The 15,650-nt window shown below is 44.9% G+C and overlaps 2 protein-coding genes across 7 annotated transcripts in view; one reads left to right on the top strand and one right to left on the bottom strand.

Moving 5' to 3' along the window:
• The window catches only part of LOC307207863 (syntaxin-binding protein 1), a 59,329-nt gene extending 52,217 nt beyond the window's left edge, over positions 1-7,112 (top strand). For 2 of the 3 annotated variants that reach the window (XM_079962096.1, XM_079962094.1), the window contains 2 exons: positions 698-829; positions 3,923-7,112. In XM_079962096.1, coding sequence (XP_079818222.1) covers positions 698-807 — 110 coding nt within the window. In that variant the 3' untranslated portion in view covers positions 808-829; positions 3,923-7,112. The remainder of the gene's footprint in view (positions 1-697; positions 830-3,922) is intronic. The other variant, XM_079962095.1, reaches the window with a different exon arrangement.
• A 2,088-nt stretch (positions 7,113-9,200) lies between these two features.
• The window catches only part of AKNA (AT-hook transcription factor), a 68,565-nt gene continuing 62,115 nt past the window's right edge, over positions 9,201-15,650 (bottom strand). For 3 of the 4 annotated variants that reach the window (XM_079961909.1, XM_079961910.1, XM_079961911.1), the window contains exons 21-22: positions 14,599-14,767; positions 9,201-12,567 (exon numbers count right to left, since the gene is read on the bottom strand). In XM_079961909.1, coding sequence (XP_079818035.1) covers positions 12,288-12,567; positions 14,599-14,767 — 449 coding nt within the window. In that variant the 3' untranslated portion in view covers positions 9,201-12,287. The remainder of the gene's footprint in view (positions 12,568-14,598; positions 14,768-15,650) is intronic. The other variant, XM_079961912.1, reaches the window with a different exon arrangement.

Below are 15,650 nucleotides of genomic sequence, written 5' to 3'. Positions count from 1 at the left end.
ACAGCTAAAGAATCCCTGACAGATTCCCATCCAACCTCTGTTTTAAAAACCTTCACTGAAGGAGAGCCCAAGTGCTGTCTGCAAAAATGCATGCACTACTAGGGTAAATTGTGCATGGGTTACATGGGGAATTGCTTAGTGAAAATGTGCATTCTAGGACACAATTGCATACAGACTTGTGCATGTTGAGGAACATTCACACCTAAATCTGAATTTGTATACATGAGATAAACATATTTTTATATTAAAAATAATAATAATTACAAATGAATGTGGATAACTGAACTTAAGATTCGAACAACGAGAAACTGGGAGAAACCAAAATTGATGGATTCGCCCATTCCTAACTTGAACCCCAAATGCATTTCTGCTGCATACAGCAGTTCCTGGAGGCCCAGTGGTGACTGCCAAAACCCAGATCCATCAACTCCACTCCACTGCATGCCTTGATGATGCTTTCCTCGACTGTCCATCTGCCTTCGTCTCTCTGTTCGTATGTGTGTCTGTCATTTCCACATTTGCTTCTTTCACACATGTGCACTCTGCTTCTTTGTACTGATACTTTCTGCTGATAATGAAGTAATGTTAAAGGCCTTTTAAAAGGAAAAGAAAAATCTTTTTTCAGCATGTGCCCTTTTGAATTGTTTTTTTGTTTTTCTCTGTGCAAGGAGTCAGCCCACACTCTGTTCTCCCGCAGGTTCTACTCACATTCTTACTCCCACCAAATTTCTCATGGATCTGAGGCATCCCGACTTCAGAGATTCCACTAGGGTATCTTTTGAGGAACAGGCTCCAACAATGGAATGAGAGCCAAAGAAAACAATAAAAAGTAAAAGCAGCTTACTATAGAAAAAGAAACTCTTCCCTCGCTCGGAAGGGCTTCTTTGATTATTACATCTCTCTCTCTCTCTCTCTCTCTCTCTCTCTCTAACTCTCTCTCTCTCTCTCTCCTATATATCTCTCTCTTCCCCCCTCCTTTCCTTCTTTCTTTGTCCATTTTTTTGGTTCTTCAAATGAGAAAATGCTTGCAGTTTTTTTTCTGTCTTTAAAACAACGGTTTTGAAAATGTGCCCAGCGTTGCTTCCATCAAATCCTACACCATCTCTTATTCAGAACTTGCCCATTCCTCCCACCAACGGTGATCTATTTCCAAAGGAAATGTCAACACTCCCATTTTTTAAAAAATAAAAAAATATGAAAATGAAAAGGGGCTGCAGTTAGACTTGGGAAGTGTCCATTTGCCACTTCAGATTTAAACAGGTTTGAAACTTGTTTACCTTTTGCTCAGAGTCCGTTTTGGTAAATCGTAGCGTTGCACCTGCCAAGAATTCTTTGGCTTTTAAAAAGGTGTTAATAAGCTTACACCAGAGGTGGGGAAACCTGTCAACTCTAATCTTCCCCGACTATTTGGCCGTGCTGGTCAGGAATTATAGGAATTGGAGTCAATGTCGGTAGGGCCACAGGTTTCCAATCACCTGGCTTTACACACTGTTCCTGCCAAAGTTCCAGTGACAGTCTGCCAGAGCAGTTGATATATTCATCAAAATGCTGCTGGGCATTTGCTGTTCCTACAGAGCATTCTCTCTGCCTGCTCTCATCAGCCAAAACGCCTGCCTAGCTTGCAGTTGTTCCTGTCACTGTTACAGGGGATGTGGTGAGGGCTGGGTCAGCTGGCCCTTGGGAGCCCCTCTCCCCTGCCCCCCGCCCCGTTATGGGAGAATATATTGCATGGTCTAGATAGAATGAAAGAGTCCTGCTTTTGTTTCACTCTCAGGGAGAGGCCCTGTGGGGCTTTTTCTGCCTACGGCGCCAAATTAGCTTGCCTGACCTTTGGTGCTCCTGCTTCTTGAGCTGGGGGGAAGGAAGTTGCATTTCCTGCTCTGCCTCAAAGAGGAACAGGAGATGGGGAAAGTCAGTGACTCCAGAGAAGCAAGGAACGCCTCTGAAAAGCTTGCTGGTTTGTAGCTTGCAAGTTCCTGCCCCAATAGCCATGATGGTTGTATGGCTGCTGTATGTTCAAAGGCAGGGCACCTCACTTGTTTGTCCTGACTGGCTTATCACCTCCCAAGGTCTTTGGTACAGCCTCATCGCACTTCTCCTGCTTTGTATCATTTTTTATTTTATTAAATGGAGGTGCCAGCTAGTGAGTTTTGCATTGCTTAAGAGGGTGGGGTTCTTGGCACATGGGACACAGGTGTTAAGAGCAGCAGGACCCCCCCCCAGTGCAATCCAGATGGACATTTAGTGCTATACTGGACCTAGCTGCCATGCTTTGAGTATAGAGATGCAAGGCTAGAGCAACACACACACAAACCAAACACACCCACCCACCCACACACTCATCCTCATCTGTGCCCACAGAGTGTCCCAATTGGCAGCAGGCCTTAAAATCTTATTCTTTGTTGCTGTTTTTATTTCCTAACACACACTCTGGTCAAGGGTAGCCATAATTACATATTTATTTACAGCATTTTATACCTTGCCCTTTGAACCTCCAAAGGCTCCCAGAGCAGCTTACAAGAATCATCATCTAAGACAATCTGAAAAACACCATGGCACTTGATAAAATAAGCAGTGGGAGAGCAGAGGAAAAAGCAAGCTCGATCCCAGGTTCTGAAGAAGTGGCAGCTCTTACAACGCAGTTTTAAGAGCAGCAGGTCCTTGCCAGTGCCCACTGGCAGTTCTGGGAAACTTTGCCTTTTTAAGGGGTGCACAAATCCCCCACTCACTGATGCGTCTCTACCTTACTGGGGCTACAGGAAGGAGAGTTCTCTCTTTCTTCCCCCAAGGGGCCCCTGGTCATCATGGATTTCCCCCGTCCTTCTTTGTCTTCAGTGACATGGGCTTTCTCCTGAAGGCTCCTGCAATATTCCTTGTATCTCACTCACTCTGACTCCTCTCAACCCCCTTCTCCATATCTCAAATATATATATATATGCACATTTTCAAGTATAGGCAATTCTTTCTTTCTTTCTTTCTTTCTTTCTTTCTTTCTTTCTTTCTTTCTTTCTTTCTATTTGGCTCTTCCCTCCCATCTGAGGCGGGAGAGGAAGAGGCGATCTTTTATCTGACAGCCTGCCATTTGCCACTGCATGCCAGGGCCTCATGAGCCACACAACCACTCCTGCCTCGCTTTTGCTATCTATCTCTGCGCCCTCGGCGTCAATGGCCTTATGCTGCCCTCTCTAGCATACCATATGCATCATTCCTTCACCACACTTAACTCACGGGGTTACAAAGCCTCCATCTAGTATTCTATATTTTTTTCTTTCTTTCTTTCGTTTCCGGTTTTCGCCTTTCCTTGCCTTTTCCTGCACTAGATGGAATCGTAGTTCCATAGGCTTAACATTTTTGCAAGCATTTCTTCCAGTGGTTAAAAAATAAAAAATAAAAATTGGTACGCTGTCCCCGTGGCAGGTAAGAGGTTCTGAGTGTCAGGGAGGGGGGCGGTGTCTGCAATTCTTCTCTCTTCTTTCCTATGTATATAACAGAAACTGGTGTAGAAGGGGATGGATTGGGGCCACCTGATAAGGGGGTTCACAAATCCTCCCCCACACAGTGGCTGCTGCTCTAACTTACCACATCACCAGCATGCCACATATGTGTGTTGGTGATCAATTTTGACCCTCTGTTCCACCATGTTGCACCTCTTAAAAACTTTTGATAATAACTTGCCTGATTTGTTTTTGTTGGGGGGTGGGACAGGCAGTCCTTAGCACATGCATTTGCTCAGACATGGGTGCAATAGCGCCTCCCCCACCCTCGCCCCCACCCACCCAAACCCACCACAGGTCACCAAGGCCCCCGCCCTTATAGATGACAACCCCTTCCCCTTTTCTGATGCCTTTTTCAGGGTGGGAGTTCTAATATGCCTTTCTCTCCTCTTCTCCCTGCCTCCCACTCCCCCCACCCCCATTTGCAGGCTCTACCCACGTCCTCACCCCACAGAAACTGCTGGACACTCTGAAGAAACTGAATAAAACGGATGAAGAAATTAGCAGTTAAACAGACACACACACATACCAACACACAGATCCTTCCCTCTTTCTTTCCTCCCCCATTTCCTGCTCTTCCCTCCTTGACACCACCATCAAAAAAGCAGTGACATGGCATTTGGGGCATCCCATTTCCTTCCAGCTCTGGGGTGATCCTTGCCCCACTTAAATTTGTTGACTGGTTCCATTTCACCTTCTTCTTATTCGTCTTGGTTTCCCCTTCCATCCTACATTTGAAACGAAGGTAAATAAGAGAAGGGTTTGGGGTGGGGAAATTCCATTGTCTTTAAGACAGAGAAAAGAAAAAAAGAAAGATAAGAAAAATAATATATTCTATAATATAGATATTATCTCCATATGTGTCCTCCAAAATAAACCACCAAAAACTAAACTTCCATCATTTCATCCTTGGCGATTATATGACGACGATGCTGATAATATTATTATTTTTTAATGATGATGTCCTTTTAGTTCTGGTTTTAGTTTTCTGCCCGGATGGACGAATGCTTGTGACTTATTTATGGCTATGTGATCTTGTACCTAACCTCAGATGCAAACTGTGAAAGGAATGCTCTTCTTCCCCCCACTGTGTATTGGGATTTTTGCTTGTGTTTTGGAAATAACTGTCATTTGACCTTCCTTGTCCTCCCTTGTCCCCCTGCTGCTGCTGCTGCTGCTGTTGTTGAGATTGTCCATTCGATTTTCATATTTATTTAGTTTATCAGTGTGTAGGTGGTTGGTGCATTTCTGGGTGTGGTTTTTTTATTGCTTCACCCCTGACCTTTTCCAACTTTTTTGGAGCATTATTTTAAATGGAGTGTTTGTGGTTTGCAATTCCAGCATGTCTGGATCAATCTTCCTTATTAGATCTTCTTTGTCCCACCCAGGAATGATGATTTATTTCAACACAAGCATATTTGGAGACCAACCCCTGGTTTTTAATTGGTTTGAAACATGTTGGCAAATGTTATTTTTTTTCTTTAGGAAGGAACTTTATTTTAGCACTTTGGTGATACCTTTAACGAGGCAGAGTTCGCTTGTGAATTCTGTAATATTATTTATCACATTCTTCCACCTGAGGGCCCAGGGCTGTCTCTCCAATTTTATCTCCACAACAACCCTGTGAGGAAGGTCTGTCTTACTCATGGTGAGAAACCCAACACCACTCAATAAGATTGTGGTTGACTGGGGATATGAACTCTAGCGCTTTAACCTCTAGACCACATTATGTCTCTGATTTCATGGTTCAATGAATAGCAGGCAGGATTTCCTGGTTCTGGGATGCTTCCTCTTACCGGCTTCCAGAAGGCAGGCCCTGGTTGGGCAGGATCTATCGGGATCTCCAGACTTTTCTGGCCCATGAAAGCATAAGGCAACAGCTAGCAATGGTGTATTCATTCAATAGACTTTGTTCTGGTTTGGGAGTCAATTTCCTTTCAGTAGTTTGCTGAGAGCAAAGTTGTCTTGAAACCACAGTTCCCATGATTCTCTGGAGGCAGCCGCAGCTCATGTAAAATGATACGCTGTGTAGTATCGTCAGCTCATTTCCTCTGTCCTTCTAGCTTTGCCCCCTGTACTCTTGCAAGCACATGTCTAGAGTCCCTGGAATCTGCATTCCTTAACGCAGACTCTAGAGAAACTGACGTCAGTTTGAAAGAGAGTTCGCTGCTTGTGGGATGTAAGCTACACATCCTGTGCACCCCACTTTTGCTTCTAGCTTGGCAGATTCACACATTGCTGTGTGGGGCAGAGAGGCCTACTTTCTTTGCACCGCTCTTTTAATCATCTTTTATCTGTCTCCAACCCTGCTGTCCTGCCCACAAAGCAGAAATCTGCATTGTGCTGCATTGAATTGACATTCCTGGACTACAACTTCCATCACCATGCTGGCTGGGGCTGGTGGGAGTTTGCATCCAACAGCACATCTGCGGCCCCTGTAGTAAGCAATGTTCGCACTTCCTTGCTTTGCCTGCTAAGGAAGGAGGAGACTATGCAGCTTTCTCTTTTCAGTGACAGATGACAGATTGGCTGGGTGGTGTAGATGTACACTGCATGGTGTAGATTGCATGATGCTGAACGTGCCAGCTGTTGTGAATCATTTAATCCCTCCCATTTGTGTGATTTGAGGGAGCTCAAGTGGCTTGAAAACTGTCAGGAAAGGGAAATATATTTTTGAGAGAGTGATGAAGGATCACTGCCCCGGGCAAAGACAAAGTGATCAGGATCTTTGCTGTGAAAACAAGAGGCTGTATCCAATGTTAGTCCTACACAGAGTACACAGAGTAGACTCATTAAACCTGGTGGCATGACCAATCTAGGTACATTCCTTTTAGTGGATCTCCTCTGTGTGGGACTTAGATGCTTCTCACAGACATCATTTCTGGCCCCACAGCACCTCCTTGTTGTCCTTCTCCAACAAAGAATATACCATTGAGTTTTAAATGGGCTTAAAAGCTTCCTCAGCTCTGGGCTGGATTGTACCCAATTTCTTCCTGGCTTGTTTAGGAGCAAAAATAAAAAATAAACATGACATATTTCAGGATTGAACTGAAAATAGCAAAATGGATTTGGGAAATGACATCATCAACCAGGCAGCCACAGTCTAAGTGCTTCTATGTCTATTGAGCTAATATGGGATTTGAGCAACATTACTATCCTATTTAACATAGTGACTCCAGATAGTGTGGACTACAATGACCATCACCCCACAGTGGTTGTGGCGAGCTGATTGGAACTGTAGCCCACAATATACAGTCTACAACATCCGTCTTCCTGTGTTGTTGGGAAATGTAGTCCCCACACTCTGTGGGGCGTCATGTTGACTAAAGCTCAAGCTTAACTTCAGCTGGAGCGTCTCGTTTCTCCTGCCGTCAACAATGGCATTTCTCGTCATCAAATTTTGCCCTGCACCCTTTGGATTCCTTCCCCCTTTCTATCTCTCATCATCCAGTAGTGAAACATTGCTGGCTGTGGCAAGCGCCAAAAATCCCCAATTGTTCTGCATTTATAGATCCCTTTGCCGGTCCTTCTGCTCCCCCTGCAGACTGTATGTATATGAATTAAATAATTGTGTATTGTGGTCGTCCTAACAAGCTTGAAGTAAAGTGGTTTACCAAGTCTTCCTTGTGTGTCCTTTTCTCATTTGACTCCCATAATGGCTGTGTTCGCTTACTGTGATATTTTAAAAAAACTGTATTTTCTTCCCTGCAGTTTTGGGCTGTCCCTCTTCCACCTGTCCCAGGGCATTAATGTCTCTTCCTAGAATATCCCAACAGAGAGAAGAAAATACTCTTTCTGTTCGCTACTATTTTTGTGGTCCATTTTCCCCCTCCCTTGCCCATAATATATTTGTTTTTCGGGCAATGGTTGTGGTCATTTTGCATCAGTAACTGTTTTGCCACCTCTCCAACCTTTTCTTGCACCCTCCCATTCCCCCCCCCCCGCCTTCCCCTTCTAAATTTAGCATTGCAGCCGCTTCAAGGTATCTCTTTCTCTCCCTTTTGTTTAGATGTGTTTTTGTTGTTTTTGGTGTGAGACACACACACACACACACACACACACATATCCACACACATACACTTTATCAAAAGAGAAAAACAACAGCAAATTCTTGTTATGCAACTTGTTTAATTCTTGAAATTTCAGTGTTTGGAACTGTTGAAGCACAAACGTGTCATCTCTGTTTAGCTGTTCTTCTGTAACTTAAAAAAAGCACTTGGAGTCAATAAATGATTTACTGTCCCATCGAGCGAGGTAAAAGAGGATTGATTTGACATGGGAACTAGTTTGGAGTGTGGGGAGGGGGCAGGAGACAAAAGGAAGACAGAGAGATGCTTAAAGAAAGACTTTCACTTTGCAGAGTGTTTTCTAGATTTTCTCTCTTTGGCTATGTGGTCAGCCCTGTGAGGTAGGCCTGTGGACAAACTCCACAACCTCTTGAGTTAAGGTTCTGCATCTTAAAACTGTGGTCCAAATATGAGGTGCTCCATGAAGATGCTACTGATACTTTTTTCAAGATTTTGAAATGGCTGCATATGCTTTGAATGGGAGAGACCAACCACAAGCAGGGCCCTATGGGTGAATTTCCAAGGAAAATTTGCCAACCACATCTTGCTCTTATCTTGTAAGAGAGCCCTGGTGCAGGCTGTGCTTGCCTATAACAATATTCCTGGCTTACCGTGTTTTATCGAAAGCAAGCAAACAGTGCCCAATTGCTAGTACTTCATTCCTCCTTGAATGTAAATAGTATAAGCAGGAGATCCTTTGTGCTTCTCCTTAACAAGCTATGATTGGTAGGCATCCTGAAGCCGCCATGACTTTTGAAGATCATAAGCTGCTGCATCCAGCCAAAGACCCACCTAGTCCAGCATCTTGGTCTTACCATGATGAACCAGATGGCAATGAGCTATCTCTGAATGCAAAAGCACTCTCCTCACTTGTGATCCCCAGCGACTGGTAGTCAGAGAAATACTGCATCTGACAGTGGAGTTAAGGCATAGCCATCATAGATAGCCAATCTTAGCCTTGCTCTCCCTGAATTACCATATTTTTTGCTCTATAAGACTCACTTTTCCCCTCCTAAAAAGTAAGGGGAAATGTGTGTGCGTCTTATGGAGTGAATGCAGGCTGCACAGCTATCCCAGAAGCCAGAACAGCAAGAGGGATTGCTGCTTTCACTGCGCAGCTATCCCTCTTGCTCTTCTGGCTTCTGAGATTCAGAATATGTTTTTTCTTGTTTTCCTCCTCCAATGGTCTGGTGCGTCTTATAGAGCGAAAAATACAGTAGTTTGTAACCTTTTGAAGCCATCCAAATTGGTGGCCATCTATACTTCTTTTGGGAGCGAATTCCAAAGTGTGATTGTGCTATGTGAAGAAATAATTTATGTTGTTGTTCACTTGCTAATCACAGCTTGCAAGGGAACAACTAACCACAGTGCCTGGTTTGGATGTAAAGAAAACCTGGTACAATCTGTTTTGTTTGCATTGGGCAGCAGGAAGTACAAGCACTCTGACAGGACATCACTTGTTCTTGATAACAAAATAAGACTTTCTGGCTTATTGTAGGTTTCATGTGCAAACAGAGTCAGTGTGTGTGTTTGAAATCTTTCCCCTTTTTAAAAATGAATAAAGACACCAGCAGACAAAAATCATTTATTGAGCAAGAAAAACAGAAACACCCATTTGCATTCATTACCAGACACGTGCTTGTTTTTTATTTTATTTTATTTTAAAGGAATGTTGAAAAAGATACAACTATCATAGCTTCACAGTGATTTTGTTTGTGGTAATGGCTCCAATGCAAAACACACACACCCTACACCAACACCCTGTCTCTTCAAGTGCTTTGAGAACTGTCTACAACATAATGCACATTTTAGCACATTTCTACAGATCGTATGAGTGTTGAGAAGGATCTGTCATTATGTTTTTTTTTCTTTTTAAAAAAGGTATATTTATAGATTCAAAAAATATAATTTAAAAAGGTGTCAGAGGGGAGAAATGGCACAGACATCCTTCATCAGCTGCCCACTTCCCCTTGCTTTGTGTTGCAATGTTTCTAAGGCACTCATCTTATGACTGAGCCTATTCCTGTTAGTACTGCACTCTCATCTCAACTCACATGATCTACAGGCAGCATGGAACATTAGCAGCAATGAGGATAGGACCAAGAACAGCCAAGGTGGCCTTAACTTCCCAGCTGCGTTTAAGCGGTTGCTTAATTCAGTGATTGGCAGAAGGTAGAACTGGCTCTCCTAGGAAATCTCTGGGTTAGTCCCAACAAATCAGCAAGGGTTTCTAACTCCCAATGGCCTAACAACAACCCAAAAGCTGCTGTCTTAAAGGTGAGGTCCTATCTGCACTATACATTGACTGCAGCATTATACCACTTTAAACAGCCGTGGCTTCCCTTGAAGAATCCTGGGACCCGTAGTTTGTTCAGGGTGCTGAGGGGTGCTTTTCCACACAGCTGCAGTTCCCAGAATTTCCTGCAAAGAGGGATTGACTGTAAGGGGAATAGGGAATTTCCTAAGAACTCGCAGCACCGTTAACAAACCACAGTTTCCAGGATTCTTCGGGGGAACACATGACTGCTTGAATGCAGTTTCATACAGCCTCAATATATCATGCAGGTGGGCCTTAGGTTGCTGAAAAAGAATGCTTAGGGGAAAACTATGTGTTGGTTTGTGGGAGGAAGCTTGTTTCTGCTACTGATCACAAATTCCTGGGTAGCAATCATGTGCCCAGAAGGAATCCTATTGCATGTAATACAGGAATATTCTACAAGACCCAGTGATCAGCTGAACATTGATGCTGGCAAAGCCCTGATATGACACCTAATGGGGGCTACCTACAAACTCCCTCCCAGCTCTGACATCTCTGTATCTCTCCTGCTCCTGATACTGCATATGACACTAGTTGTAAATATAAGTGCCCCTTGGGCAAACCAGCTTTGTGGGCAAAATGAGGGGGGTGAGCAGGCCTAATCAGACCTGCAGGCTGAAGGCTGCTCACCACTGATATCTGTTCTGTCTTAAATATTGATCAACTTTGCCCTGACAATGACAGCAAAAAGTGTCTGATACTGTTATATATCTACTGCCCCCAATGCTTATTGACTGCATTTGGTCTTGGCAAACTGCCTACAATGTGTTGGACTTCAGAGTGGCTGCTTGCCCAAAGTTCTTAAAGCACACACAAACAACCTAATGGGCACAAGGAAATGGGGAGGGAGAGAAAAGTATTCTGGCAAAATATATTTTGAAGACATTCTTGAAGGCAAAAAACCCCCAAAAGAGTAGACATACAAAATGCTCATTGTTTCCATTCCATAGTACCAAACCAAACAGCAATTGAAACCACACGTGTAAAAAAACAAATACACCCAAACACATATATACATATCTCTGAAAACGATACACCATGGCTACCCCTTCACAAAATAGAGCTCTTTCTCTCATGCATCACAAAGAGTCCTGAGGTAAGTATTGCAATAGACTCACGGCCCTTAGGAGGACCACCAAATTTTTTTTATGTCCTACTCTCAGCTTTTTGAGCCTTGTAAGTAGGACAGTACCCTGTAAGGGGTTGTATTCAGACTAGTTCCACTGGAATTAATGAACCTAAGTTATGTGCATTAATTTCAGTGAGTCTGCTCTTAAGAATGACAAACATTAGATACAGTGCTGTATGTTTACAGTGAATTAGATCAGTTCAGCAACAGCATGGAGGAGGTAGTAGACCTTCCTGCAAGACGATCAGGATAAAAACGTAAGAGCCCTGCTGGATCGAGCCAATGGCCCAAGTAGCTTAGCATCCTGTTCTCCCAATGACCAACATATTTCCCAGTGGGAAGTCCAAAAGCAGAACCATTTGTTATTCCCAGCAGGTGGCATTCAAAGACACAGTTGTTCCACCAGTAGAGGCAGAGCATAGCCTTAAAGGCTCTGAACAGCCACTGGCCAGTGCTTATGCCCAATATGACTTTCCTAGGAGATGAAGGGTGCTAAAGTGGGATAACTCTGCAGCAGGTGCCAGAATTGTTTGCTGGCCAACAAGCCATTTGTTGGCTGCCCCCCATAGGGCCTTTCAATTCCCTGAAAATAAGATGAGAAGAAGTACCATCTTCACATGGCCTCAGTGTGCCAGAAGATGTTTTGCTTCTGCCCACAAAGGAGCTTTTAAGACTTCCATTTTTAAGGCAAAAGACAGTTGAGGTAAGGTGAGAACAGAGGAACAGGCAGGTAGAGGACACCCAGCACTGGAATATCTAAGGCTGACCTAAGCCCCCTGCCAAAGTTAAGAGAGATACACTACCCTCAATGTCCATTGGAAAAATAAAGTAATGAAACCACTACTGTTGCCCCTACTCCATGAAAATGCTACATCTTCCCCCAAACTGCTTGGAAATTTGCCCTTTTAAGATGTGCAAAATAAGGGCAGAGATGGCTTTCGTGATACGAAGTTATGTTGCTTGTTCAGGGGAAGTGCAGCAGCGGTCCTTTTCCACAATCTTTGAAGGCTCCCAGTGTGTATTAAGACAGGCGCCACACACAGCCTAGAGACTTGAGCACCTCCACAATGCTTAAGAGGCTGCCGGGCACCCAAAAATGGGACACCTCCACAGTGAGTTAGGGGCTCTATGGTGGTGCTCTTTGGCACATAAAAGACCAAGAATGTTATATGAATATCTCCCCCATGTTATGTTTTGGGGGAACCGAGTCCCATTTCCTCCCCTTTTTTGCAATTCCAGCTAAACCAGTAGAGAAGGTGTCCATCCACTTGGCTCTCTTGCTAAAAGAAGCAGGATCTCCGCTGGTGCCTCCCTTTGTTCAAATCTGAAGTCAGAGACTGGCTGATCCGCTTGGTGGTGAGCTTCATGTCTCTCGCAGCTACTATGGCGCGGCTCAGAGACCTGTTCAGGTCCTGCAGACCAGCGCAGTCCAGAGTCATGGAGCAGCAGGAACCCTCTTGCATTTGGTGCCGAGAAGCCGAGGTTTTCAGCTCTGGGGCCTGGGGCCTGCTAGGGACAGCAGCAGGGGAGGAGATCTGAGGTGCAAGTGGAGAACAATAGCTGGCGAAGAGAAAAAGAAGGGGGGGGGTCTGAATAAACCTTTACACTAGGTGAAAGCATTTGTGCATCTAGTTCAGTACTGTCTACACCAAGGGGAATAAATAATAATAATAATAATAATAATAATAATAATAATAATAATAATAATAATTTATTTATTTATTTATTTATACCCTGCCCATGTGGCTGGGTTTCCCCAGCCACTCTGGGAGGCTTCCAATAGAACACTAAAATACAATAACCTATTAAACATTAAAAGCTTCCCTAAACAGGGCTGCCTTCAGATGTCTTCTAAAAGTTTGGTAGTTATTTTTGACTTCTGGTGGGAGGGCATTCCACAGGGCAGGTGCCACTGCCGAGAAGGCCCTCTGCCTGGTTCCCTGTAACTTGACTTCTCACAGTGAGGGAACCACCAGAAGGCCCTCGGCACTGGACCTCAGGGTCCGGGCAGAACGATGGAGGTGGAGACGCTCCTTCAGGTATACTGGACCAAGGCTGTTTAGGGCTTTAAAGGCCAGCACCAACACTTTGAATTGTGCTCGGAAACGTACTGGGAGCCAGTGTAGGTCTTTCAAGACTGGTGTTATATGATCTCGGTGGTCGCTCCCAATCACTAGTCTAGCTGCCGCATTCTGGATTAGTGTTGGTTTACGGGTCACCTTCAAAGGTAGCCCCACATAGAGCGCATTGCAGTAGTCCAAGCGAGAGATAACCAGAGCATGCACCATTCTGGCGAGACAGTCTGCGGGCAGGTAGGGTCTCAGCCTGCGTACCAGATGGAGCTGATAAACAGCTGTCCTGGACACAGAATTAACCTGCGCCTCCATGGACAGCTGTGAGTCCAGAATGATTCCCAGGCTGCACACCTGGTCCTTCAGGGGCACAGTCATCCCATTCAGGACCAGGGAGTCTGCCACACCTGCCCGCCTCCTGGCCCCCCAAAACAGTACAGTGGTACCTTGGGTACCGGAGGTCCGCTCTTAACCTGAAACTGTTCTTAACCTGAAGCACCACCTTAGCTAATGGGGCCTCCCGCCGCCACCGTACTGCCGGAGCACGATTTCTGTTCTCATCCTGAAGCAAAGTTCTTAACCCAAGGTAATATTTCTGGGTTAGCGGAGTCTGTAACCTGAAGCGTATGTAACCTGAAGCATATGTAACCTGAGGTACCACTGTACTTCTGTCTTGTCTGGATTCAACCTCAATCTGTTAGCTGCCATCCATCCTCCAACCGCCTCCAGACACTCACAGAGGGTGGGGGACGTTTTTCAGGCAGAGGGCTGCATTCCCATCTGTGCAACCTTCTGGGGGGCCACATGCCAATGACGGGCAAGACCAGAGGATAAAGTGGGCAGAACAATAAATATAAATGCTACTTTAGTGGAGTGGGCTGCTATTACACACATTCATGCCCCACCCTGTCCTCCATCCAGGTAAGCAAGAGGCATCATCAGAGTGAAAAAACCAACCAACCAATCAACCAACCAGGCAAAAACATTCAAGGAGGGGTATGCAATAGGGCTAAGTGAGGGGTGTAGCCATGGGAGAGTCCAGCGGACCAGACACTGAAGCTTAGAGAGGCACATTTAGACCCTGAGTCTGAGGTTCCCAGCCCTGGGTCTGCACTAACTGGCCAGGAGCTCCCCAGAATCTCAGGAACAGCAATGTCCTTTTTCATCCTTTTTCCTGATCCTTCTAACTGGAGGTGCTAGGAACTGAACTTGGGGACTTCTGCTGGTAAGGTATGTGCTCTCTCACTGAACACTCCCAAATGAGTTTTGGAGGCATCAGTGGCAGGGAACAATCCAACATCAGAGTAGGAGACCTTATAGAGGCAGACAACTGAAGCTGGACTACAACACCAATCACTCCTGATCACTGTCCATGTTGTCTGGAGCTTGATGGAAAGTTTTAGTCCAGCAATATCTGGAGGGCCACAGGCTCTCCATTGTTGGCGTCAACACAATAAGGGGAAAAAGTCATATCTCTCAGAATTCTCACTGAACAAAGGCCTGAATGAATGGTTCTTACATTATAGATGTTGGAGGATAGGGAACCATGGGGACATAGTTGATGGAGGCAGGAGGGCTTGGGAGTGCCAGATACCAGAGTCCAGGCTGCTGTGATTGATGGTGGTTGCTGGAGTTCTGCTGTGGTCCAGAACCTTGCTCTGCTTTGTCCCCTGCGCCATGGTCCACCCCTGGGGGCAAATGAGAAAACAAGATCTAAAATTCTCCCTAGACAGAACTGGGAGGAATTGATAACTTTATTATTATTATTTATAATTTTCAACATTACATAACTACAACAATGTTTGCCAAGTTTTAACATTTTCAATTTTGACTCCTTTCCCCCTCTTTCTGCGGTTCCTTACATTTATTTTCATCCTTTCCTGTATACTCCAAATTGTTTTAACTTATTCTTTTATTCGTCTATTCTAATATATATCTCATATATATTTTATTAAAAAAACCTGCAAGTTTTTACAATAATTGGAGGAATTGATATCTTACTATAAAGGAAAGTGGGAGGCACTTCAGAGAGCAACTCCCGCTCTCCTTTGAAAGGGAGTTGAAGCTGGGGTGAGCTGTGAGGAGAGGGACTAGGAGCGAGCTATAAAGGGGTTTGGTTGGCCTGTGAGGGGATACCAAGGGGGTGGGGGTGGTGTAAAGGAAGGGAGTTTGATCAGATGTAAAGGAAGCACTGAGCAAAGGCGAGTTCCCAGGCAACACGGCCGATTTGATCGGCACAAGGCATGCAAGCTCCACTCCATTCCTTATTGGGTGAGCAATGCAGCCAAGCAACACAGTTGGAGCCTCCCTCCTCCCTGGCCGGCAGGGAGGGAGGGAGGGAGAGGAGCTGCTTCCTTTGAAACCTGGGAAATTTAAGGGACATCATCAGTAAGGCACAGCAGCGGGACACAGCGTTGGGATAAAGGCCTTTCCCGCCAAATAAGGGACGGTTGACAGCTATGATCTCATCCCAGTCTGGAGAAGCCCCAAGTGTCCAACATGTATCTCATATTTTGTTTAGTGTCCATGGAAGTTCAGTGGCACCGATGCTCTTTAACACTCTTCCCCTTG

Source organism: Podarcis cretensis, assembly GCF_951804945.1.
Source record: "Podarcis cretensis genome assembly, chromosome: Z".
NCBI classification, from domain to species: domain Eukaryota; kingdom Metazoa; phylum Chordata; class Lepidosauria; order Squamata; family Lacertidae; genus Podarcis; species Podarcis cretensis.
Note: the sequence above shows the minus strand (reverse complement) of the source record. Positions and strands in the feature narration are given on the sequence as shown.